This window comes from Numida meleagris, chromosome 8 (genome assembly GCF_002078875.1).
Source record: "Numida meleagris isolate 19003 breed g44 Domestic line chromosome 8, NumMel1.0, whole genome shotgun sequence".
NCBI lineage: Eukaryota > Metazoa > Chordata > Aves > Galliformes > Numididae > Numida > Numida meleagris.
The window spans coordinates 12,276,783-12,303,802 of NC_034416.1; the positions used below are offsets into that span (position 1 = coordinate 12,276,783).

General features: G+C 46.2%; 1 protein-coding gene across 1 annotated transcript; it reads left to right on the plus strand.

The window, feature by feature from the left end:
- LOC110403440 (pre-mRNA 3'-end-processing factor FIP1-like) lies at positions 750-25,967 on the plus strand. Its single transcript, XM_021406642.1, has 16 exons — positions 750-935; positions 1,492-1,531; positions 4,420-4,504; positions 5,794-5,900; positions 6,932-6,990; positions 7,774-7,884; positions 10,359-10,489; positions 11,283-11,407; positions 13,399-13,504; positions 14,878-15,076; positions 15,718-15,744; positions 18,203-18,260; positions 18,867-18,922; positions 20,100-20,286; positions 21,918-22,076; positions 24,479-25,967. Exons 1-16 carry the CDS (start codon positions 842-844, stop codon positions 24,609-24,611), a joined length of 1,677 nt encoding a protein of 558 aa, XP_021262317.1. The 5' UTR covers positions 750-841; the 3' UTR covers positions 24,612-25,967.

Genomic DNA, 27,020 nt, shown 5'->3' on the forward strand with positions numbered 1-27,020 from the left:
ATCCCATTTGTTTCCTTAATGGCTGTATTGTATTTCTGATTCATAGCTAATCTGCGTGCAAATGTGGGACTTTCTCTTTACTCGCTTCTAGTTAAGAGGTGCCACCTTTCCTTGGGAAAGGCCACTTCTCAGGCAGCTTCCCCCCGTACTACGTTCAGTGCGGGGTCAAGGCGAGCCGTGCTCCGGCTGCCGTTCTGTGGCGCTGCCGGGCGCTCCGGGGCAGGAGCTGCACCGCCAGGACCGGCTGACAGATCTCGCCTAAAAGGCACTGCCATCTTTCGCACTGCCGGGGCGCGTGAATACCGCTGGAAGGACAAAACCGTTACCGAGACTCGCTGAAAGGATTTCCTTGCAGCCCGGCCGTCAGCCCCGAGCGCCGCCGCCTGTCCGCGCTCTTCCGGCCCGAGAGCGGAAAGCGGAGCCTCCCCCCGCCCTCAGGTGGGCCCGGCGAGGCGCGAAGCCGCGGGTTGGGCGCCCCCGCTCTCCCCGAACTCTTTCGGCGCATGCGCTCCCGCCCCGCGCATGCGCGGTCGCCGTCCCGCTGCGCGGCGCCTTTGTGGCGGCGGGAGCGGGTGGCGCTAGGGCCCGGGGCCGCCTCCGCTCCCGCCGGGGGTCCCGTCCCATCCCGTTCTCCCTCCCCTCCCCACCTCCCGCGGGAGGCAAAGAAAGAGCGATGGCGGCGCGCTAGCCGGGCGTCCTCGGCGCGGCGCGGCCCGGCCCGGCGGCTGCGGCCCTCCCCGCCCCGTGCCGAGCGCAGCGGGCGCGCGCCTCGCCTCAGGCCGCGGCGGGAGCCGAGCGGGGCCCGGGAGGCCGCTTCTCCTCCTCCTCCTCCCCTTCGGCCATGGCCACCGAGCTGGAGCCGCCGGCGGCCGGGGCCGTGCCGGGCGGGGCACCGCTGGAGGCGGAGGAGGACGAGGAGCACTGGCTGTACGGCGGTACGGGCCGGCGTGGGCGGGCGTGGGGCCGGGGGAGGGCCCGCGCCGCGGGACGGGGTGTGGGGCCGTGGCCTCACGGGGCGCGGGTGCGTGCCGGGGGTTGGGGCCGGACCGGGCGTCTCGGGCCCCTCCAGCCCAGGCCGTGCCGGGATTCCTTCCGCCCCTGCCATCCCCACAGATATCCCGGCTGCGCAGCTCCGTGTTTCGTCTCCCCTGAGGTGTTAGAGTTGCGCAGAGAGCCCCGCAGCTGCCTCCAGCTCCCCGCACAGCGTGTGCCTTTAGGCAGGGCTGTTCTGTGCCTCTGGGTGCGGGTGTTGAGTTCTGTGTCTGCTCTGAGGCTTCTGCAGGCAGCTGTTGTTGGGTGCGTGGCTTTGGGGAGTTTTTCGCTGGTTGTGGGTTCTTTTATTGGTTGTACCATTTCTGTTTGAAATTTGTCAGACTGCCTGGGGTTACACATGCCGTGTCACAACGGTCTTTCTCTCACTGTGCGTGTTTTGTGCTTAAATCTAGCCTTTATGCTTTCACTTGAATAATTTTATTGTTACCGTTTTTCCAGATGACACCACTGGGAAGCAAGAAGACGGACCAACTTCTGGGTAAGTTGGAGGCTGTTTGTTTGTTCTAAGACTTCTGCAGAGGTTGAGGTGCTCTGAGCACAGCCCAGGAATGCCATGGACCACTGCTGCTGCCAGGTGCATCCCGGCCCTTCCCATCACATGGGGCCACCACCATCAGACTGGGCCCGCACAGTGTTTGTACATGTGGAAGGTGATCTGGGTCAGTTGGCCCGTTCAACTTAAAACTCTTTCTCCCTTTTTTTTCCCCCTCAAATAAATTTTAAATCGGATCTATTCACCAGTTTAATTCCTAGGGAAAATAAAGTGGCCTGGGGGTAGGACTTCATGTCAGTCTGATGTTGTTAAAACTGTGGCATGTACTTTAGCCTGGAAATTCTAAAAACCTTGAGCTAAGTTAAAATCTTAACATGATCAAGTCCACAGTTTTTTTGTGGTGTGTGAACTGTGTGGTTCAAGACTGTCAAATGAAAGTTCTCGGGACAACCCAGTGAGCAGTATTGATTTCTGTGCATGAAACTATTGCCTGCTCTTTGTGACAGTAACTCCTCTGCAGCTGCACAGTGTGTTCTGCACCAGCAGACCTTTCTCTCAACAGTTGCTCTCTGTTGCCACGTTTATGTGCAGGATGGTGTCAGAAGGCTGCAATACTCACTAAGCTGTGGTGTGCTCAGTGCCACCACACACTCTTTGTCGCATTCACTGTCCCCTAAAGTCATTGTGGATCAGGTATCTGGAACTTTGGTGATTGTTGCATATATTATCCTACTGCTGCAGTACATATTCTGTGCCTAGGGAATGTGACAGATTGACAAAAAAAAAAAAACAACAAAAGAGAAGTTTTAGGCAAACTTGGTAAATTTTATTTAAAAACATTAAATGAGCTTTGTGAGAAAGAACAACCCTTGATTTAGATAGTTAGCAACAAGTTTCTAGCACGGAACTGTTGTTTGTCCCTTTCCTCTAAAAATAATTGTATTTTACAAGCAGGATTTAAAAACTGAATTTCCAGCAACCACCTCTGTTGACTGTGATGCGCGTGACAGCATCCTTGTTGCACAACGAGTATCCTCCTGAACTCAGAGCTGTGGTGTCTTTTGAGAAAACAGCTCTGTGGCCCTGTTAGCAGCTACCCAGGGATGTGCTGCTGGCTTGGCTGTAGTGTTCGCCTCTATCCACAAAACGTGGTGCAGGACACAGGACCCACTGACATTCCCTAGCCTGAAGGACATGCTGGATACCAGCAGTCTGTGCATGATGCTGCACCATCCATATGCAGTGCATGGGGTTACATTGGCGTTCCAAGGAAACAGAACAGCTCTGGCATTTCTTTGCCTGCAGATGATGGCTGTGGTCCCGTCACGTTGTTCATTCCCAGGAAGCAGACAGGTTAGGGATTGACTGTTACTTAGCAAATGTTTATTTGAACTCCGGTTCATGAATTTTAATGCACACCCACAGATACTTCATGTGACTGGAAGCTGGAGGTAATGCTTGTCACTCTTCCTTAATGCAGTCATCTTTGATTCTTAAGAAAGTTCTGGGGTTGAGGTCAGTGTTACAAGTTGCCTGGATTTGGCAAACCAGTGTGAAGGGTTTTGGTGCCATCTGTGAAGTTTTCTGTAGTGGTGCATCTTCTGGTCCTCGTGTAACAGGCCACGTCTGTGACTTTGATGTACTTCCAGAGACTGATTTTTCTCTTAGACACCTTTGCTAATGTGTATAACAGAAGGTGTCTTCAACCATCACCTCAGGAACATCACCGCAGCTGCTGAACCTTCGTCCATCACTCTGGTCTTGGCTTTACTGAAGTTCGCTGTATTTGGGGTATTTTGCAAGATGAGAGCTTCAGTGACTGCTCAAACTGTTCCTGATTTATTATTTGTTTTGTGAGCACAAAAAAGAAACAAAACTAGCTGCTGAGTTGTGTTAATGTGATCTTTGGCTTATCTGTTTGGTGTCTCCTTTTATGCAGCCTCCTCAATGGTTTTAATCTGACCAGTGTTTGGGTTCTGTTAGGTGCGATGTGTGTTTCTTTTTGAAAATAACCTTGTGTGTGTTTATTAGCAGACATGATGTTTTAAATTAATTGCAGAGTTTTTGATCATTTTTCCCACAAAATACTGGCAGCAGAACTGTATTGGGCTACTTCAGCAGTGTGTTACAAAAGCCAAACTTGTTTTGAAGTTCTGATGGGTTTTTACCTGTGCCCTTAGAGTAGAATGGCCTCTCTTCACGTTCCAGATCTGTAACACTCAGTACTTCTACCATGTGTGTGCCAGTTTGAGTTCTTGGCTTGCTGAGTGCATTAGGCAATGTTAGCATTTGTACCAACTCTTTCATTGGAGATAAATCTGAAATGACCATTGTTGCGTTAGGACTGATCTGTAATGAATGGTAGGATGGGGTAGGTACTTGTTTGTCTTTTCTTCATCGATAACTAGTTAAAAAGTAATGTAAGCGATTTGTGGGAAGACTAAAATTACTTTCTTCCTAATTTCTACTGGATTAATGTCCCTATTCTTTGCTATATACACATGTTATTAGCAGTCTTTAGGACAAGATAAGTTTTGTTATGCTGTGAATGCTGAATTATGTTTTTATTCTATCAGGGGTGATTGTGTCAAACCAAAACCAAAAGCTGTTGCAGCAGTCACAAGCATAAAGTGCTGAGTGGTGTTTGGCCTTGCTGTCTGTCAGGTGTTCTCTGGAATCACTAACCTTGCTCTTCCCAAGAAAAGCAAAGCCAAGCAGGGATGGTTAACAGTTACATTTGAGCTAACTGCCAGCAGCATAAGCGCACTTCATTAGTGGAACCACTGTATGAAAGACACCTGGGAAAATGCTTTAGAAATCTTTGTAGGTAAACCTCTTATTGTCCACTTATTTTTACCTGTTGCATTTACTAGACATGCAGAATCTTCTCATCCTCTGCAAGATGCTCCTCAGGAGAACCGGCCCGTCAGCAACGAAGACCGGGAGGTGTCACAGCATGTATGTGTTCCACTGCAAATGGGAGATGTATTTGGGTTTGTGCTTGTAAATATTCATATATAGAAAGATCTGTTTGTGAAGGTGCTGGTCCTGCTGTCAAATACATTTGTACTATTGTGGTAAACTCTGACAGTTCCCAATGGTGATGACAGCAACAGGCTTCTCATCTTGGTCTGTCTTGTGTAGAAGGGAGTGAGCCGTGGTCTGAGCATTGCTTATGCCCACTGAGGTGGTGAAGGAAGGCCTCTGATGCCACAGGCTAGAAGGAAAAGTAGGCGTTGCCTTCAGCTCCATATATAATGTTATCTGGGGGTCAGTAAAATAGAGGGAACACTGCAGTAGAAGGCCCGAAGTGCTGAGACTGCTGGGGGTCTCATTTTCATTCTTCCTCAGACCTCATCTCATTGCTGAATGGGTGGGAAGAGGCTTGCTTCTCCCCTCCTTTGTCCTCTTGTCTTTTCAGTGGGGTTATCTTCTGCCACTGTTGTATGTTAATAGCGTTCCTGGAGAGTTCTATCAAACCTGCTTGCTGTGGAAAGGGAGGGAGCATTGGGAAAACACCTTCCCCTTGCCCTTTTGTAGTGGTGAAGTGTTAATTCAGCTCATGCATCTTATAAAACTGCACCTGCTGGATATCTGGGAGGCTTCCTGTGCTCTTGTATGCCAGCAGCAGGGGTGTGTTCTTGGTCACAGTGGGTGCTGCACTGAAGACAGATCAGCAACTGAAAAATTCATGTGTAAAGTTAACAAACTCAATGTGAGAAATGAGCTGAACAGAGTTCTTCAGCAGCTTCCTGCTGTGAAGATTGTGGTGAGAGAGTATATTTATTCCAGGGGCCTTACAAGAAGGCTGGTGAACATTTTGGTGACTTTATTTGTAATTTTAGACCATGACTGTGGACCAGTGAAGGAATACCAGACTCTCTCAGCCGTCTCAAAGAAAGCAGGGGAGTGCGTCTGTGAGATGTGTTGCAATTCTTTGAACTGGGATAAACCAGTCCCACCTTGAGGAATCTTGCTTTGATTCTCATCTAGGGTCACTTTTTCAAAGGACTCGGCAGTTTCTTCATGGGCACCTGTCTGTTGAAGACTGGTTACGTCCACATTTTTTTGTCTCCATAGGCAACTTTATACAGCTTTGGAGTGCAGTAAAAAGCAATATCTTTATGTCAAGTCATTCTTTCCAACAGTCCTTCCTCATACAAGATTTATAAGATTAGAATTGCTGTCCAGGGGAACGTCTCAATTTTATGTGTTAATAAACGCCTGTGTGTTTTTATTATTACAAGGCCCTTCCGAGTGGAGAAGATGATGAAGAAGACAGTGATAGTGACAGCGATGATGATGACGTGAAAGTTACTATTGGCAATATTAAAACGGGAGCACCGTCGTATATGTACGTATTGCTGGTTGTGGTGACAGCTTTTGATCTGAAGTAGAGCTGGTGCGTTGATTGGGATTGGAAGTGGGGATAAGGGTTGGTCTGTATTCTGGGAGACACAGGGGCAATGGCCAGAAAGCAGGAACGGAATTGCTTGTTGAAATCCATTTATAAAATAGGAATGATAATTCATGGATCTGCTGCTGGAAAATTAACCAAATACTTATCGTTGCTTGATTGAGTAAAATTAAAGTTGGGAAGCTATCTCTAACTCATCATCTGTGAAAACTTCAAGAAGCAAGGTCAGTATTGTTAAGAATTTACAAAAGCTGTGAACTGACTAGTTTCAGCTGCCTGGTTTTTTATGAACCACAGATGGTGAGGCTGATTGGTGAACCAGGAAGTAGTGTCACTGAATTAAAATCATACCTAAATTGGCTTAATGAAAATAAGACCGTATTTTTGCTTTTAGCAACTTTCCTCTTAAAGAAATGACTTGCACGTGCTTATTAAAAAGAAATAATTAGAATATGCTACGTCTTGTGTTTTTTACATCTCTAGTCATAGAGGTTTGATTCTGGTGGATTGCTTTGGATAGCAGTGCTCCATCCTTTCTGTCAGCAACTCACTAGATTTTGCAGACGTCCTTTTTGAAATCTGATCCTTCTTGGTCTCTCTCCTCAGTCTGTGATTTAGTTGCAGCCTTAATTTCCATGTTGTTCAGTTCCATTTAAATAACTGTACTCATTCTTCTAGCTACCAACAACTCTTTGAAATACCTTTTTGTTCTTGATTAAGACAACTCCCTCATGTTAATGTTGGCCAGTAAGTATGTTTCCTAGGTTTCCATAGGGTTAGGGAAAATCGTGCCAAATGAATCTCACTTTTAAGGTGCTCCAGCTTAGTATTAAAAATTGTAGAGAAACGTGAGTAAATTGAAGTGAGCTAGGTGTCTTGTGAAGGATGTCAGGGTTTTACTGTACTTTTTGTAGAAATACTCCAAATAATTTGTCTGAATACCAATCTAGTGATTCTTTTCCATATAGGGGAACTCCTATGAATCTAAACTTAAAAACGGGTAGAGGCTATGGAGCATCAGCTTCAGGTATTGCTGTTACTTTCATCCTTCACATTTTGTAATATTTCACTTATCTGGCAATGGCAGCTGAAGCAGCTGCAAATCTTGTTCTCTGTTTGGAGGGAAATAAGTTAGTGAGTCTGATTTAAAGTCGGAACAATAAATGGAGAAACAAAGAAAAAAAAGACTGGCCTAGTGTATTACCCGTGTGTATTCCTGCAGATAATTTTTCCCACCATTCAGTTTAATGTATGTAGTATACTGAGACTTGTATTCTGTCCTTCCTCATATGTGAGACTGTCGTTTCATGGCCTTTGTATGCTTCAGTAATTTCTTTATGCAAACAGCTTACCCTCTGACTGAGAAGACGACACAAATTTCCCTTGGGGGTTTTGTACCCAGTGGGTTTTTGTTTTTTTTTTACTCTAGTTAGTACATTGTCTGCTCAAGATAATTTTGTTTTAAGAAAAATTGCATGTTTGGGGAGGGAGAAGTGAGTATTTTGCCTGGGGAGAAAAGTATTTTCTTTGCTTGGGGGAAATTTCATGCGTGCTGTAATCACTTGCTCCTGTAGTATCAGTCTATGTTGAATTTGCTTCTCTGCTGTTCACCTGCAAGTGCAGTGTACTCTGGCTGTTTACAGAGTAACTGAACTATTTTTTTATTTAAAAGTTGATTGTGGTTTCCTTTGTGCTGTAAAGCCAGCACTAAATTCGGAGTAGCACTTTTTTAACTAGAGCAATTTGCTCTGCAAATTAGTGGATTAAAGGCATTGCATTAAAGGTAGTAACAGTTTCTCTTTCTCCAAAGCCAAGTTGCAGCCCAAAGGTATTGATTTAGATGCCGCAGGGAATATAAACGGATTGCCTGTTATAGAAGTGGATTTAGATTCATTTGAAGACAAACCATGGAGGAAACCAGGTGGGGCCTCACAGTTTCTTGTGGTAAATATTTTTTGCAGTTGTCTTTTTAACTTCACATGTACTTCCTGTCCATTTATTGCTGCCAGGGAGGGGGGATGCCAGAAGAACTTACTTTGCTCAGCCTCTGATGTCTGTCTAGACAACCGGTGGTGTTTACCTATTGATCGAGCCATGCTTTTACCTAAAATTGGGTTCCATTCACTCTATTAATATAATTTTCCTAAAGAGAACACTTTTTAAAACACAATATTAATTCACTAGTTCAGTAAACATTGTGCTGATAGCAGTGCAGTCAAGTTGTTTAGCTGTGGGTGACACTTGGTCTGCTCTTTGTGTGCAGCAGCTCACTTCTGTCTTGTAGTGGCCACCCCGTGCAGCTTTCTAATGTGGGCCCTGAGTAAAGTATCCCCTCTTCAGGGCAGTGGTGGTGAGAATTGCCACGTGGCAGCGTATCCTAATAGGAAAGCAATTTTTTCTCTTGAATTCTACTGCTGCAGACGATTGACTAAAGGAGAGCAAAATGCTTTCTACTCTGAAATGGCTAGGATTTTTCTTTCAGAAAAACATCATTGCTTAATTCTTAACCAGATTGTGCCCCTAGGTGTATGACAGAGGAAGCAGTCCCCACTTACTACTTCAAGACAATGTTATGTGGGCAGAACTTTGCACAGCAGATCTTTGTGTGCACACAGTCTCTTTTGTCTTCATCGTTTGTTTTAGGGAGATTTCTCCTTGCAAACCACAGCTGTAAGATACTACAAATGAACTCCTGTATCAAATTAAGATGAAAAAAACAGAAGTAAATGGAAAAGCCAAAGAAATCCAAGCATTTGCTGCGTTAATGTAATAAAATATTTAACAAAATATTAGCTGAAGTGTGAAAGCCACTTGTCTCTTTTCAGAAATAATTATTTTCCCAGTAGCCCCTGTGTATTATCTATCTTTCAGAAACTTTCATATGCTTAGTAAGTAGTACATCTGTAAGGTTATCTGTGGCATATTCTTGATATTTCTTGCCTGCATAAATGAAGGGCATCAGAGTATAGCAGTGCAAATAACTGCATTGATACGTTGTAGTATCAAACAAGCACTAAGCACCCTGTGATTAATGATAGCTAATATCAACATCATAGAAAATGCAGCCTTTCATATGTAGGTGTTTTCCTATTGATCATGGTGTGAGAATGAGGGGGCTAGGAAGAAATTGAAAGGAAAGCAGTGAAGAAGTTCAGAGATAAAGCAGGGAAATCAGCGTGGTCATGCTGACATCCCTGGACCAAAACAGAGCCAACTAGCGTTAAAAAAACAGCACTGAAGTATGAATAGAGAGGGAAGGTGTCTGCAGAGGTGTGGCCTGTAAGCTTATTTTAGGTGGCAGGTAGGTAGCTTACTCAGCAGCCTTTCAGGTTTATGTCCTTTACAGGTAATTGTTCAGCAGGTCGATATCTCTTTAAGAGAGAGAGAAGGTGAAGAAATACGGTGTGGAAAAGATAATAGAAGGCTGAAATATAGGCCAATCAAAGAGATAAGTAAATGTTTCTGAATCTGCGTTGCTGACATCTGCGTGTTTGGGAGGCACAGCAGGAGGAGTGGCTTACCTTGGAGATAAACCTCGCTTTGTAGATCCAAGCTTAGCGTGACCAGAGGGTTGTGCTTAACCCTAGTGTATCAGCTGCTTGTTTTAGAACCGTCAGGCTGGGAGTGCCCTTGCAAGGGGATGTAAGGGACATTTCAGCAAGGTGCAAGATGCCCTATGATGCTTCCTGCTGCTAGGTGTGCCTTGTAGAGCTGCAGCATTTGTCTCTGTGCATCTGCGTTCTTCTGGCCAACAGTTTGAGGCCTCGTCTCTTGCTCAGAAGTGTTCATGTGGAAATCGTACATTTTACAGAAGAGTGAATGTCAAAGTAAGATAACATCTTGGATGGCCACAGTTAGGATTGTGACTAAGATGTAATAGTATAATATGAGCCATGTCAGTTAAAAAAAACCTTTAGTACTGTTTCATCAAACGGCTGAGCCCCACAGTTTCCACTCAAAAGAGCAAAGGCAGTGATGGTCGGGGCAAAACTTGCTGCCTGAGTTTTGCCAACAAAAAGTTCTGTGGCACCACTCCATTTACTGGTGGTGCTTGGTGTGCTCTCCCCAGTTCTCAGCTGTTTTGGACAATTGCAGGAAACCAGTCTGAAAATAAAATCCAGTTGCTGAATAAGTGTTTGCAGGCGTCTCTTTTTATAGCCTGCATACATACTGGACTCTACTTCCCAAGTAGTCCCACTGCTGTCTAGGCTGCAGTCCCCCTCCCACTTCCAAGTTGCAGCAGTCTTACTTGTGGCACACAGCAGCTTTCTGACAGGATAAAATGAACTCTATAAATAAAGACTTGTTCTGTTAACTTTGTTTAAGCTGTTAAAGGACAATTTAAGAATGGAGGCCTACCAGAATCCCAGTGTTAACCTCTATTCCCTTTATCAGGTGCTGATCTTTCTGATTACTTTAATTACGGATTTAATGAAGAAACCTGGAAAGCTTATTGTGAAAAGCAGCGGCGGCTTCAGCTTGGGCTGGATCCTGCTCCTCCCATCAGCACTGAAAACAAGATCACGGTAGGTAACGTGTAATCCTCGCACATGCGTACAGTGAAAGTAGGACTTGTTTTTTGTAGTCATGGAGGTGATAGTATAAGAGCACGCGGTAACTTACTACTGAACTGTTCCCTGTTCCTTTCAGTGATGAGAAATACAAAAATATCTCTTTAAAGATTCAATCTCGCTGCTAAAATTCTTGTCTTTGTGGAACAAACAGCTCTGTCAGCCTGGCAGGTTTGAACTGCTTGAGCAGCAAGACCTGGGTGAATGTCTGGCTGACTTCAAAGCTGTCCAGGTTTTGGGGTGTCTGATTGGTAGATCCTGTGGGTAGGAGTATGACTGATGGAATTATGATTTCAGGGTTGATCTGAGTGGAGCTGGGTTATCAGTGGCTGTTGTGGTTGTTGCTTGTTCTTGTTGCAGTTGTGTAGCTGCGTTTTATGTTTAGTGATTGCTTTGGACCTGAACCTTTGTATAATTTCATTAGGTGGCCAACTGCTGTTAATCTGAACTTGAACCAATGAGTCAAGAGCTAGCGTTACTATTTTCAGTTCTGATTTAAGGACTACATGAAACTGAATGTGAGATTATTAAGCTTTTGGACTTCTAATGGGGAAAAAGTGGACAACAGGTTGGAATTGCCAGCTAGTTTACGGAAATGTCAGCCTCCTTGACTATAGAATAGGTTGCTTGTTTGTCGGAGTACAATTACAGTACTCAGTGGAGACCTTCAGTGGAGTCTCATCTCTGATACTTCATTGATTTGAAAGTAAATACATTCAATCTGTGTATTATGTACTGCCTTCCTTAGGTCCAGCAAGGAAGAACAGGAAATGCTGAAAAAGAAGTGGAAAACAATATCATCAAAACAGAATTCAAAACAGACTTCTTGGCTCTAGTGGGAGGACGCATGAAAGCTGGGCCTCCTCCTAATAGGTAAGAGATGATGCAGGTGTAAAGCTTGTGTGCTCTCTGACATAGTTGGGATCCAGCTGGGCTATACCTGAATCTCCTCAAACCTGAAACAGAAGGCACATTTAATTTTACAGGAAGCTACTTTGGTCATTCATTCCCTATTGTCATCTGCAGCAGTACTTTGCTTAAGGTTGTGCGGTTACTGCCTGCTCACTTATGGGTCCCTGCACTCTGACTGAAGGGGAACAACTCTGGGAGTGGGAAAAACAAGGTGAATCCCTCAGCTTTGAGAGCACACATTGCTGACTGCTTATTCTTACTTGGCTTATTCCCTTGATGTTAATCTTTGCCTTTAAATGAGGATGAATTACATGTTTGGCAACTGATGAGAGGAGCTATTGGTTTCTGAACATGTGTGCTACGCTGCTAGATGTGTAATAATTTGTTTCTTCCTGCCAGGAGGGAATCCACAGGGCTGGACTAAGCAAAACAGTTGAGTTACTTTGATTGACAGCCTCTCCTGGGAGAATCACTTTGACTTTATAAGGTGGTAGGGTTTCTTTAATCAAAAGCTTCAGAAAAATAAAGCTGTAAGGAACTAGAAAGGTCAGGGAGTTGGAGTCCTATTGTGCAGAAATTAGTCATACATCCCCGCTTTCTTTTTTCCAAATAAAGCTTTGTCTGAGAAAGAATCAACCAAATACTTCGAGTATAAGCTTATAAAACTCGTCTTGGTCTGTTTGCTTGTGAGCACTTTGCTAGTATTTCTGTCACTGTTCATAGTGTCATCGGCTTGGTCCTGTTTTTTCTAGATGTTTTGCATCCCTCCTAGACTTTGAAAAATCTACAGCTCTATAAGGGAAGCTGGTGCTATTTTAATTATGCTGCATCTTTGTCCGTTTTAACTTGCAGTCTGGTTTTGAAAGTAGTGATACAGGCTCATGGAGCTTTTGGTCAGGACCAGGAAGAATATCCTCATGCTCTGCAGCATCACCAAAATCATGGGATTAGCAATGAGATTTCTTTTTGTGCTTAGACAAAGTAGGAAGATTTCACTGAGACAGCTTTTATCTCACTGGCTAGCTGGCATGGGTTTTGTTCACCTCATCTAAATTGCCTACAGAGTTAGAAAATTCTGCCGAAAGGGAAACGTTATAATGTTTTCTTTCTATCATGACTACTGGAAAACATGTCTGAGGCCAAATTTACACAAGTCTATTGCTTTGTGATTTTAGGATGAGGAATTCTTAAACTTCACTGTGGATTCCTCTTTCTCTCTCAAACTTGTAATGATGTTACAACAAGCTCCTATAAAAATGGTCTTGTTCTAAGCATGATGTGGGTATGGATATAAAAGAACAAAGCAAGATGTGGCTTCTGTGACTGATTTTCACTAATACACAGACAGCACTGTTTCTGGGCTACATGAGTATACTTTTGTTCAAAGATTTAGACTTTGTCTTCACTGAAGACAAAGGCAAAACTTTTTCGACTTTGACAGAGTAGTGTTGGGAGATGGGATAGAGAGTATCTAAGAATCTGATTTGTGAATAGTTTCGGTGGTATCAGCATCGGTTGGAAGACTGAACAGAAACTAAGAGAAATGTAGACTGATTGATTGATATTCTTTTTCATTCAGCATGATCCTGGAATTACTGTTCAAATCCAGGGAGTTAGTGAAGGATTTAGTTCTGAAGCTGTGTCTAAAATCCATGACTTTTCGCCCATGTGTGGTGGTTCTTTCTTCCTAGATGTTCAGAGAGACCTAACTCACCCCTACAGGCAGGGCTCAGATTGTCCAAATCTGTGAGAAAATGCCATCTCATTCATCTCCCATCTCATTTGCCTCTTAGCGAGTTAGTGCTGCCTGTAAGGTTGTGTGCTGGCTGGAAAAGAAAGAAATTAGCCATTTTGCTGTATGCCTCTGAACATGAGAGAAGCCTGTCTGCTAGGGGGGAAACTGCTCCTTTTCATGTCTTTGAGCCTAAAAAGATGCTTCTGCTTTGTACCAGGAAGCTGGGTGGGACGATTGATGTGATTGGTGGCCAGGCAGGCACAATTAGGAGAGTGGAAGGAAGGCGACGTGATAAGCATGCCTCTGAAGAAAATCCAATTCAGGTAAATGTTTTGAGCTGTCTTGAAAATTTTCTGATTTTTACTGCGCTTCCAATGAGCCCTGGTAGAAGTCTGCATTCTTGAACTGCCATATCACCGTTCCCAGGGTAGTGTGTAGTGTGTAACTCCTCCTAAGCTGTCTGCATGTATCACTCTCTTTTGCAGGTTGAATTAACTTCTGTGCTAAAAGCTTTACCTTTCTAGGAGCTAGGGATTGTCCTATAAAACACCAGCCTTCCCATCTGGATGGGAATGCCCAGTTTCCCTTTCTCATTGGCTCTCCCAAGGTATTCTGAGATTGCTGAACTGGGGGGCTCCACTGTTAGGTTGGAATTTCCAGTCTTGCAGTGGAGAGCTTCTGCATGGGCTTGCATTTTTTCAAAGTAACATTTAGACTAAGCATCATGAGACATCGCCCACACTTCAGATTTGGGGCGGGCTTGTGTTACTGGATCTTAAGAGAAGTAAAAGCCTGGAGCTTCAAACTGGATCCAGTTCAGATCTTTTACATCCATCAATTTCTGGTAGGCTTATTTGAAAAGAACTCACCTCCTACTAACCCCCCCCCCCCAACACACACACATGCACACACACACACACACGACAACTTTACCCTTTCTGGGCGCAATTTGTGGTTTTTGTTTTTACATGTGTTTTCATGGTCTGCTTACTTTTTAGTTGTCAGTTTCCAGCTTCTACCAACTGAGGCTGAAAAAAGAATTTGCTAAGAGAAAGTTTGCTGGGTAATGGTTGTTGTTCCTCCCACTTAGAAGTATTAACCTGTGTTTCCAAGTCATTCTGGTCTCGCTACATCTTGATCATTCCTTCAGCAGTAGCGTGTATTTAACCTACTTTTTGTCAGAGATGTGAATCCAGTCTTCCTCTGACCTACATGGACACAATCTAGAGCAGAATTTGGCCTGTTGTTGTCCTTGTGAAAGACAAATTGGATTTCAAAAAGACAGAAAGATGACAAATAGGAAGCAATGCAGTGTCACCCTTAAGGATGACTGCTCTTTATTGGAAGCCTGCGCAGGTGACAGTTCTCTTGGAGTTGAATTCATCCTCTCAGCAGTGGAACAAACGGTGTTTGTAACACTGAAACGTTCAGCTGTCTTGCACGGTTGTGCATACTACTTGAATCTGGTCTTGCTGCTATTCTGCTTAAGAGAAGGTATGTTTGTAAGCATATTGTTTGCTTTGATCAACTTTCTTCCTTCCCAAAGGGTGCTGTGCCCAGGCCCGGCACGGCCTAATCTTTTCAGGTATCACGGGGCCCGTTTTGGTGATTCGCTTCCTTTATACTTGTGCGTTGAGGTCCTTTCTGCAGGAACGAATAGATTAAATACTGTTTTCTTTTTCCTCTGCCACCCAAGGTTCTCGGGGATCACGGAAGCAAGCCCCAGCCCCCCCAGCAGCCCCAACAGCCGGCGCAGCCGCAGCAGCCCCCCCAGCAGCAGCCCTTTGCACCCCCAGCCGGCCCACCACCACCCCCGCTCGCCGGACCACCGCCGCCGCACTTCCTGCACCCTCCTCCGCCTGTCACCTCTGTGCCACCACCACTGCACCCTCCAGGTGGGTGCTGAGCAGTGCGGGCAGCCTGGGCTGTAGGCTCGGGCCTCCCATGGTTAAGCAAATTGGAGGTTTGGTCAGTAATTGTTGTGTGCAGTCAGGCAGCAGGTCTTTAGGCTTAACTGGTCATGGCTTAGTGTCTCCATCAACCATTTTAGCATTTGTCCTTAAATATTTTTTAAAATGACATCTGTTCCTTGAAAAAAAAAAAACCTCTGTTTTGTTTCCATGAGGGGATCTTTAGGTGTTGTGGATCCTTTTGCTTTATTGATAAATGTAAGGAAATGGGTTTCTGATTATCTGTGGAGAAAGCCAAGAACGCAAGAATTGCTGTCCTGTGTCAGATCGACAGGCTGTTCAGTACAGCAACTGATTGGTTCTGGCTGGTTCCAGGTGCTTCAGGAATGGTGCTAGAACTGCAGTATAAGAAGGCAGCAGAATTTAAAATTATAATATGAAGGTAAATAGATCATCATTTGGGAAAACAATACTTTGTAAGCCACTTACATAGCACTGTTTTTTTTTTTTTCACTGGCTTGTTCGTTCAAATGTGTGAAAGTTTATTAACAAGCTTTGGCTTGAAGTACAGAGGATGTCATGCTTTTCCTGTTGTCCTCACTTGTTTTCCTTGTTTCTTTCCATAGGTCTGCCACCGCCCGGTCCTATTCCAGGTGGGTGTTAACTTGCTCTAATAACAACAGCATGCACAGATGGCCCTATTGAGCATTTGGATTAAGTAACTTGAAAGAGGATGACACCAGGGCCCATTTTAGAGCACAATTAAGCTAAGGTTAATAAACTCCAATGCGATGCTGAACTCCAGCTGCTTATCTTGTATTTTGGGCCTGAATAATAAGTAGTAGGGATTCTTCTTTTTTTTTTTTTAATCTTAAGAGCAATCCAGGCATTGAATTGGAGAACTCCAGATAGAAAAGGCCACTTAGATTTGAAATAGTTTAGTTCTTATTTTGACATCTTACACAGCAAGTCTTTGAGTGACAAATTGATGATTTGTATAGGAATTTGGAGTGTGAGACTGAGCAGAAGGAATGCAAGAAATGCCAAAGAAACGCCATTTCCATCAGAAGCCTTTGCTCCCTAGGGTGCCCTAGAGCTGGTGAATGCTAATAAAGAAATGTAACAACCAGTCTTTTGCATAAACTGTGAACTTCACTAGCTCAAAGCTACTATAAAACTGAGATTCCTTTAATTGTAACTATTTTTTTCTACTGTAAGTTTTGCCTAGTCCAGGGAATAAAGTGTAGAAATTTGTGTAGCGGTAGTTCTGACCAGATGCTGTACATCTGCAAGTCTGAGCCTGGTGGCCACCACATACGTCCAGTCAGGCCACTGCCTCTGTGCTATACTGTACACTTGGTTCATCTGCTTGCAAAAGGTCTGCACCCAAAGCACTTTTTTAGACTTAATGTGCTTGTCCTCACTGCGTGTCGGACATGTTGGACTTGTTGCACAGCTTTCATGTTTGTGCTTTTGTGCTCATGGTATGCCTAGGGCTTCCTGAGTGGAACTACAGAAAACCTCTGCCAGCTGGGCTATCTCTCAGACTGAGATAACTTCTGTTTGTTAAAACATCACTTTTCATGCTCCTCTCAATGTACATTAATATTGCAGAGCTGGTTCTCCTTGTAGTACTTAAAGGAACCTGCTCATAGTAAACTTGGATTTAGAAAATTTTATTGTAGTGAAACTGGATGCAAATGCTGGTCTTGATTCTAGACGTGCAGCACCCAGGTGCTAGTCAAGTGCATTTAGATTGAAGTTGTTTGGGAGGAGTAAGGTGGAAAAAATGACTAGGCTGTTGCAGAGTACTTACAATTCAGGTAACCGGATTGAAAAGGGAGATGAAGGAGAATACCTGCTAATTATGGTAATGAGGGTGATCCACCACCATTATAGCTAGGTGTTTATAACAGTAGCACTTTGAAGTACTTGCACTTGGTGAGCAAGTGTGATTGAAATGCTCAAGGCATTGTATTTTATTGGAAGATCTTTCTTTAAAGAAAAGATAAAACAAGCATCTATGGGTGAGACTGTCCTTCGACTTGTTTGCAGCACAGGTCTCTGCTAGGTGACTTAGAGACTTCAGGCTACTTCTATTGCAATGAGACCCTCTTCCTGGGAGGGGTTCTGCTGACCTACTTTAGATGCTTACAGGAAGAGGTGATGAATTGTCCCAGGTTTCATCAGCTGAGCTGGCTCAGTCTCCATGGACTTGAAGAGGAGCCTGGAGCTGCTGGCTTTAACATACACAGCTGCAGTTAGGCAGATGGCTCCTATCTTTTCCATCAGCACAGAGTGCTCTTTTTTTGTTGTTGACGTTTAATGGTAAACAGATGAATTTTTATGCAAAATCAAACCAGTGGGTGTTAGTAACTGCTATACAAATAATGATTGCTTGCAGTTATGAACAGAAGTTTGAACAAGTTCCCTTAGGAGCAATTGGCATGTCCTTCTCACTTTCGCATCAGCTAGGGTTGAGTTTGGCTTTCAAGGCTTCTGTCGCTTCCGCAGGTTGCCTTGGTAAACTGCTTAATGCTCCTTTCTGAAGGTAGTGTCCTGTGATCCTATGTATAAACTCTACATTTGTTAGAAATTGACTTTTTTTAGCCTGTGATCTCTGTCTTGGTGGTGCCATGTCTTCTTATGATTTTTAATTGTATGACTGTGTGCTCAGAAGATTGGCTTTCTTTAAAATCAGCGATGCACGACAACTTCCTTATAACTTTCTTCTACTCACTAATCAATGAAGCAATAAAACCTTTGCTGTAGTTGCAACTTATCTGCATCTCAAAACCCATGCTTTTCTGTCTTCCACAGGACTGTAAAGATTAATGTTTATGCCGTAATTAATCTTACATGTATGATGAACAAGCCAAAATATAAGGTAGCTCTTCCTTTTCTTTCAGTAGCCCTACAAAACTAGCACAGCTAGTTTTAATTTTGGTTGGAGATGTAACCCTCAAGGAAAAATACTGTATTCCAAACAGGTCTCTGTTCACTTTGTTTTATTTTAAACTCTAACTGCATTTACCTGTAAGCAGCAGTGAAGTCTTGTTCCCCTCAAGTACGGCTGTGGTCTCTGTGTGATGACTTCCCTTCTGTCTTTAGGGCTGTTCCCGCCGCCTCTTGCACCGCCGCCAGCTCTCCTCATCCCAACACTGGATGGGTAAGGCCGTGCCTGGGGTGGGCTGTCCACAGTCAGGAGTGGTGTGCAGGGTCCTCCTGAAGTCAGTGCCAGTGGTTGCTAGTCTAGGTTTGGTCTGGGGTGGGAGATGGGAAAAGATGCCAGATTGAATTCTTTTTGCAAGGTGCTGATTGATTGCGCTGGTTTGCCTTGATATGTCATGCTAATGACATGGGAAGGAGTCAGTCAGTTCTAGGGTTGCACTTAAGTGTAGTGCAGAGCAGTTGATAGCGTGTTATGTGCATCCAGATGTTTCCTGTGAGTCTCCAGGTACTTTGTAAGCACAGGTGACTTCCCAGGAAGCTTTCTGTGCCTGAGTTACTCCAGGGAGGGGTAAAGCAAGGCAAGCAGTTGAGGTAAAACAGTTTCAAAAGGTATGACAAAGCAACTGCACCTGTGGGCGTTACTAAGAATTTACAATGCAAAGTGAAACACAGTCACTGGAACCAGGAGTTTCTTGTGAGGATGTTCTTCATAAAACGTGGGTTAAATGTGCAGCACGGACATACCTACAGGTGGTTTAGCCAAGGGCTGCTAAAGTGAGTGACCTGCATTCCATTCTCTCTCTCTCTCTCTCTCTCTCCAAAGGCAGCCAGCCAGCTACAACAACAGACAGCCCCCTCCGTTCGGCTACAACTCTGCTGGTGAGTACTTAGGACAAGAAACAGTCAGACTGCTTGCATCTCCTCTCTGGTGTTTGGTGGTTCAGGCTTTTCGTAGTCTCACAGGCATCATGCTTTCTTTGACTCCAGGACCTTGCTTGTGTCCCAAACTGTCACAGTCACCAGAAACACACTGGATCTGACTATTCCATAAGGTGTTCAGAAAGATGAATGTGGCCCATATTGCAGAAATGACAAACAGTTTTGTAACTGAGTCCTAAGCCTAAGCTCACTGCTTTCAGTGTAGGTACCCAGCCACAGAGAATCTTCCTGTGTGCCTCAGCAGCATTTCCCTATGCTTGTTTGTGTGCACACTAGCTCTTCCTTTTCCCACACCCTTCAGGGACAAGCACAGCCATCAGCTTTACATTTCCTCCATGAGCTTTTGAGTGCCCTCCTCCTACACTTCTATCATCTTCCTTGCCTGCAGGCACACGCAGGCATCTGACTCCTTTGGTTCTCTAGTGGCAGAGGCAGTGCTAGAACTTTAGGTTTTCTTCCCTGTCACAGCCCTGCCTGCAGTGCTCACATCTTCTCCCCTTCCCTCAGTGACCAGTGGTGTGGAGTCATGACCTGACCCGCTGGGCAGGTTCTGCAGGCCAGTGCCTGGGTTGGGACCTACTGGTGGCTCTGGGCTCATCAGGTCTCATCTTTAAGTCACAGCTGTTGTCCCAGCTGCTACCTTAGACCCCAGAAGTGGGACCTTGTACTGGCTGGCTAACCTTGGCTGGCTTGGCGGCAGGAGGATGCCCAGCTCTGTAGGTCCCTTTGCCATCTAAGCTAGGATGTCTGGGAGGGATGGACTAGAGGTTTTTTTGGTGGAGACCCCATAGTGCCTCCTACATAGGAGGACCTGCAGGGAGCTGCAGCATTGCTTAGCTCTGGCATGAAGGGCAGGGGTGGTTTTGCAACAACACTGGTAAATATCTGGGCTTGACTGTGTCTTCCTCAGGGAAAAAGTGTTGAAGTGTTCTCAGTGAACTGGTTAAGGTGAACAGGGCGATGTGGGCACTGTGGGGAGCTGGGTCTTTGTTGTCTCCAAGAGCGGGGCATCACATTGGGTCCAGCTGTTTGGCTGGGGTACAGCTGTGGGAATGGAAGGGTGGGAAGGATGCTGATACTGCTCCAGGCAAACAGGATGGCTGCTCTCTTGCTGCAGACTCGGGTTTCATCAGCTACCCACCCATCTCCACATCCCACACACCCTGGGTGACCACGGTGGACAAAGGTGCGAGCGGCTCTGGCAGCAGTCACTGGGAGTACTCGGGCTCACGACGCGAGCGGGAGCGGGAACGGGACAGGGAGCGGGACAGGGACCGCACGCCCACCACCAGCGAGTACAACAAGTGAGTGCCGGGGCGCAGCAGGGTCCTGCTCGCAGCTACCCTGTGGGGGTTTTGCCTTATCCTGGGTCAGAAAAGTGTTCGCTCAACGGATGGGACTGTACCAGTTACATTTTCTGGCAAAGCATACTTTGGATCAATAGGAGACAGAGCCAGAAACCAGAGTCACTGTCTAATCTCCTGCTTTTCTTTTTGTTTAATGCAGCAGGACCAGTTCTGCTTGCTCTCCCACCTGTAATGTGAGGCTAGTGAATGGAATAGCCCCTCTCTGTTTACTTGGTGTTTTACAGCTCAGTGTGAAACAGCAGCCATAAAAGCTGCTGCTTCTTGTCTTATAAATGAAGCTGTCACATCAAAGAGAGAAGCTGTGCATTGCTCAGCTGTCCTGCAGAGGCTTCAGGGCAGGAGTGCCAGTCACCAGGAGCCAGCCAGGAAACAGGAACCCTTCAGGAGGCCCTGGGTGCTCCTGTGCAGAGCTGCAGCAGCCACCTAGCTGGGAGCTGATGGGAGCAGGTGACAGCAGTGCTGGGAGCACGTGGGAGTGGGGGCTTCAGCTTCCCAGTGTTGATCTTGATCTCATGTGAAGGCTCATCTGCAGCAACTCCTCTTCAATCCATCCCTTATGTGCTCTGCCCTGGGTGCCCGTGGTATTTCTGTCCCAAGCAGCATCAGTGTTGTGCAGCCTTCAGGATCAGAAGTGCCACCAGTCATTCAGAACATGACCAGAATGTGCACTCTGGCAGGGGAGTACTGCCGGCCCTGGGAGCTCTCAGGCCCCTGCTCAGTTTAAACTGGGCAGCATTTCCTGGACTTCTTTTCGTTCAAGCTTATGGGCACTGCAGGAGGAAATGGGGCAGAACCAAGCCAAAGACAAATGTACTGCAGCGTGAGGAGCCCAGGCTCCTGCACTTCCTGAGGGGGTTCTTGCCATGGCCATGTCCTGAGAACATGGTTGGCATTTTTGTCTGCTTTCAAGCACACTGAGCTCCAGGAGCATGCTTGCCAAGCAGGGCAAGTGACTATGCTCACTGGAATCCTTTGGAGCACTCTCAGATGATTGATAATAGACATTTATTTGTCTGGCTTGTTTCCACAAGTCATAGTATGCTGTTTCAGACTTCATTTCTCTCTGAGGCTGAATATTGTTTCACACAGTGGGTCTTGTTAACCCTCTGGACTTCAGCTTTCAAAATCTGATTAGGGAAGAGACTGCAGAATGCATCTGAGTTTGGGTGCATTGTGCCCACCCTTGTAAGTAGGTTGGATGAGGTGCCTTGAGCAGATATTTGGGTGCGGGCAGAAAGACCCCGTCAGTGACTCTCACAGTTGCAGTGTGGACAATCTGAGTTTTTAAAGTCATAAGGAAGAAATAGTCTCCTAACCTGTAATTCTTTCCTGTGAGTTAGACTCTCTGGAGCAGTAGCATATTGAGGTAGAGTCTAGCACTTGGGGAGGCAGAATGACGTGAGGAACGTGTTCCCGTTGGTTTGGAACGAGGTAGCTTGGGCATTCAGGAGCACCACGAGTACCTCTGGCTGTTGGTGGGGAGGGGTTCTTCAGTCCTGTGAGCACGTCTCCTGGCTTTGGGGCCCACGAGCATCACATCCACTCCTCACTTCCCACTCTGTTCCCAGCGAGGACGAGCGGTACCGCTACTACGGCCGGGAACGCAGCTATGACTTCGAGCGGGACTACCGCCGGAGCAGGGACCGCAGCCGGGAGCGGGAGGACCGGCACCGGGAGCGCAGGCACCGGGACAAGGAGGAGAGCAGCAAGCACAAGTCCTCCAGGCGGTAAGGGCCCCCTGGGGCTGAACTGGGCTCTTGGTGGGAGCACACCTTCGCTGTGGGCAAGGAGCTGGGTGCTCTGAGGATGTAATTTGGTCACGCTGGCTTCCTGTAATCGGCTACAGCCCTGAGATTTGCCTGGGCAGGGAGTGGGCCTTGGAGCTTGCAGTAGGGCACCGGGTGCAGGACGTCAGTCAGTGCCGCAAAACTGCGGCGTTGTCTCACAAAAGAGAAGGCGGCCCGCACCAGGTACCACATCAGAGCTGCATGGATCCCAGTGTTAAGAAAATGTACGCATAGTGCAAAAGCATCTGATTTTAGCGTTGCGTGTTCCTGTGCGGAACAGGTCTGGTCTCCAGTCTGAGACACTGCTCAGTTGCTGTGTCACTTTACATCCTGGTAAAGACTTGAGCAGACTTGCTCGATTTTTTTGGTGCTTCAACTTCTTTCTTTTGGAAGAAACTCATGTCAGCTCTGAAAGTAATTCCCCATTCTTGAATGTAGTGTCAGAAAAACTCCTATATAGTGACTGCAGGCAAAAGGCTGTTCTCATCCTTAAGGGGATGCATAGGTTTCCAAAAAGGGACAGATTGCTGAAGAGCTGGGAACAAAAGGATGGAAAGAAAGGCTAGGAGCGTAATCCAAATGAAACAGAAAACAAATGGAAGCTGAGCTGATATTGGCCTAACAGGCCAGTAGCTTTAAGGGTTATTTTTCAGCTTCCTGTACTCAGAATTAGTGTTATCTGACAGCATAAGCAGACTGGAATTCAGCAGAGTGGTGTCCAGATCAGCTTGATTTACAGAACTGGGCTGCTGCACCAGTTGGAAATGAGGTGACTTCTCTGCTTCTTAAACCATGCACAGATGCTCTCTGTCTTGCTCAAAGTGGCAGAATGAGACTTTTCTGAAGCAAATGAAGGAATGCTTTCTGTGTGAGACCACTCCTAGTGTGTCATCAGAGACCCTCCTGGAGCCACTTGGTGGTGGTTTAGGGCTGGTTGAGGTGCTTGTAGGTGGATGGAAGAGCTTTGCTGTAGTTTCTGGTTTACTGGGAATCTGAAGGAAATTGCTGACATGTGGTTAAACCACCAGTGTGGCATAAACCACTGCCACATTGTTACCCACCAGGTAGCTGAAAGTGAATTGAGAGGAGGTAACTGCCTCTTTTTTTTTCTTTTTTTTTTTTTTATTTTTTCTTTTGATGCCTATGAAGCTACTCATTAAGTCAGCAAATTGCAGCCAGCAACTTTTAGACCAGAGCTTCAGAAGTTCAGCCGGCCACATGTGTCTGCTGCTGCGCTGGTGTCCCAGCTGCAGTAAGAACGTGTCCTTGTACTTGGTTCCCCCCCAGCTTGTGGGGCTGTGTGACCATGTGTCTTCCCATGACAAATTTAATCTGCTTTTCCTTGTACTCTCTTCTCTGTTTTAATTCTGCAACTTTCACACCATGGCTAGTTTCTAGAGAGCTCATGGGATTTTAAACCTGTGAGGAGAAATGACTGAATGTTGGCAAACCAGCAGAAATCTCCTCCAGAGGCACCAGGAACCAGCATGGGCAAAACAAAAGCTGCTTGTTTCCTGATATCCCTGCTGGGAGACAGCGTGCAGGGCTTGCCAGGCGCTGCAGGCAGCAGTGTGGGGCTCCCAGGTGTGTACCACCCCATCAGCCACCTGGGCTGGGGTTGCTGCCTTGTGCCAGGGATCCTGGTCAGTGCCTCCAGCGGTCCTGGTGCATCTGGAAACCAGCTCTGGTTGAGGAGATAGAGGAGCTCTAAAGCTTGAAGCTGGTGAAGTGTTGGGTCATTTGTGAGGAAGCAGAAGTAGAAACAGGACCTGCCCTCCCATTAGGAAACCTGCATCTCTCAGCTGCACTGACCCACTTCTTGCTTCTGGCCCAGGGACTTCCCCTGCACATTGAGAGGAGCAAAAGCTTCCCAGCACCTCTCAGATTTGCAACTCTTCCACCTCTCATCAGCTTCCATGCTTTATATCGAAGCTGGTGATGTGGCAAGGCTAGCAGAGTTCCCTCAGGAGTAGGATGGACACAGAGACACTGTTTATTATAAATAAATAGAGCACTACCCCAGTGATCCTGACAGCAGCACTCCCACCATCGTGCTGCCTGCCCAGCTGGGGTGCTGCCGCAGTGTGGGGCATCCCACAGCTGCCTGGAGCAGCTGGCACAGCCTGACCCTGGTCCAGCTGCATGCAGTGCCAGGTCATCCCCAGTGAGCAGGAAGCCTTCCCACGGCAGCGTGGTGCCCCAGCGTTGCTGCTCTGCCTCCTGCTTGTTCTGGATCCAAGTGCTGTGTCTGTGCTGTGCATTGGCGCGTTTGGGTCTCAACTGTGGCAGAGCTGTGCTGCTGCGGGCTCTGAGACCTTTCCTCTCCCCTCTCCACCCCCCAGCAAGCAGCATGAGAGCGAGGAAGGGGAGAGCCATCGGCGTCACAAGCACAAGAAGAACAAGCGCAGCAAGGAGGAGAAGGAGGCCAGCGAGGATGGCACCCAGGAGGGAGAGGAGCAGGACACCAAGGAGTGAGGGCCCCAGGAGGGACGTGCTCCTCTGGAACCAGCGGGGCGGCGGTGACGTTTCATTCTGGTTTTATTTTGTGTTTTCTTCTTGTTTTTTTTTTTCCCAAGGGAAGAGGGGCTGGCTCTGGGTGAGCAGTGAAGCTCATCACAGTGGTTTGAGTCGAGGCTGCACGTGCAGTTAAACTTTTTTTTTTGTTTTCTTTTTTGATACGAGACAAAATACAGCAGTACTAGTATATAAAGCACTGAGCTACTCTATTCATAAACATCCTTAGGGAGAACTTTGTTGTATCAGATCCTATGGTTTCTGATGGAAGATGGCTTCAGCTGAAACTAACGCATTTAGGTAATAGTTTTTGTTTATTTTTTTTATGACCATCATTCCTTTTTTGAAAAATAGGACAGTAAGTGCAACTTGAAATTTATTGTCCAAAGAAAAGTGTGATTTAGATCCCGAGAGCCAGCTTAGAGACTGGCTTCTAGTAGTGAAGTCTCACCCCCAGATACAGTTCTGTGTAGCTACAAAAACACGTTCCCATTTCTGTGTGCCAGGCAGACAGCCTGCGAGGAGGAGCGGCTTCTGCTGGTGGGCCAGGGTCTGACTGTGCTCTGCTGCCTTTGGGAAGCTGTTGTGTTCACACAGGGTATACAAGACTTCAAAGCTTCTTTTAATCCATCCCAAACGTAGTTCTACCATGTTAATGCCTGTAAGTGGAAAACCAATGGACAACCCATAGTAAGAGCATGAGTTTCTTTTTAATGAGCTTTGACTAACTTGTTTTTTTTTTTTTTTTTTTTAACTAAGGGTTGAGCTGAATAATCTAGCACATTAGGTAACAAAAAGTTCCATCTAGCAGTTTGCCCTCGTGGGGTTGGCTTATTTCTATTTGGATATTACCAACACTCCTGTGCAATGCATTCCTTCCCCTTAAAATAAATTCAGTCAAATTCCAGACTTTGTTTGGACTTTAGTACTGGTTGAGTAGGGTGGAAACCTATTTCTGGGTGGGAAGAACAGAGGAAGTTGTTTTGAGGGGTTTTGGTGTGCCTGGTTCTTAAAGAGAATGTTGCACTTCTGTTAGCATGAATCCACATGTGTCTCATTTTAAGTATCTTCCACTATTTTGACTTGATATTTCAAACTGTTCTAAATCCCTGCCCTAAAATAATGTGGTTTTGAAACTTTACATATTTTTTGTATTGTAATCTTGCAAGTCGGAGTGTCATGTGAAGCTTACAACTGTAGAGACTTGAGCCAGTATAGCACTATGGTAACAGTTTATATGCTATGATGGTGCATTTGATGGGTCATTAACTACCAAACCTATGGGGAGAAGAATAAAGTATGGGGTTTTTTTTGTTTTGTTTTGTAATATTGCTTTTAAAATGTGCTTTGAGGTCATGGGGTATAGATGTGTGTGGGGGGGGGAGGTGTGTGCTGTCAACCAGTTGCAGGGCAGGGCTGCAATCAGGCTTCAAGGCCCCAGTGCTCGGTCAGGGCCATGGGAGCAGCTGGGGCGTGGGATGGGCACGGGGGAGATCAAAACAAAACTGAGAGGGATTCAGAGTGCTGCGTGCACGCAGTCTGGAAGCACACTGGTGTCTTCTGTTGCTTGGGTGTACATCAGCATTGGCAGAGGCCACAGTTCAACTCGCTTTTTGGGCTGGTTGAGGCCATTTCTGCCTTGTCCCCCAGTGCTGTGCCAGCACAGCGTGGTACTGTGCAAGCAGGATTTGGCTGACAACAGTCGTGTCAGGAAAACAGGCTGCGCTTGTGCAAAATCCTATCCTTGGTGCAATTTGCAGCTGCCAAGCATGCTGGTGCAGCTGGCCCAGTGTAGAAGAGAGTGATGGGAGTGACAGAGAGCAGGAGCCAGCCCGGCTGCAGACAGATGTCTGCACCCTTGTCATTGCACTGTGGTGACAAACGTGCTCCCCCTCTGCTTGCACTGCAGGGGAGCATGGAAGAGGGAGAGGCGCCAGGGATCCTTGCCGGTACCTCCAGAGCGAGCTTGTGTTCTGTAATTATCAAATCTGTTTTTTTTTCCAGAACATGATCTCTGAAATCACTGGGGCACTGAAGGAAATGCCAGGCAGTGGCCCCCAGACCTGGCTGAGCTGCTTTTTGCCTTTCTTGAATCAGGGGAAAATGCTTGTCAATAGAATTTCATGCTAAGGTAAGTGTAGAGTTTGGCCCCCAGCCAGTTCTTTCTCCTCCATTTCTGCACTCAGGTCCATGTGGTGCCTCTCCAGGGGTGGACAGAGCTATCCTGCACCGCTGCCCCTTCTTTCTTGCTGTGTTTGTGGAGGTGGCAGAAGCTCCTACCTTTAAATAGGCGTAATTAACAGTGAACACATCAGTCTGCATCATGCTGCACCAGGGTTTCTCAGTGGCGTCAGGAGAAGGGGGAACAGA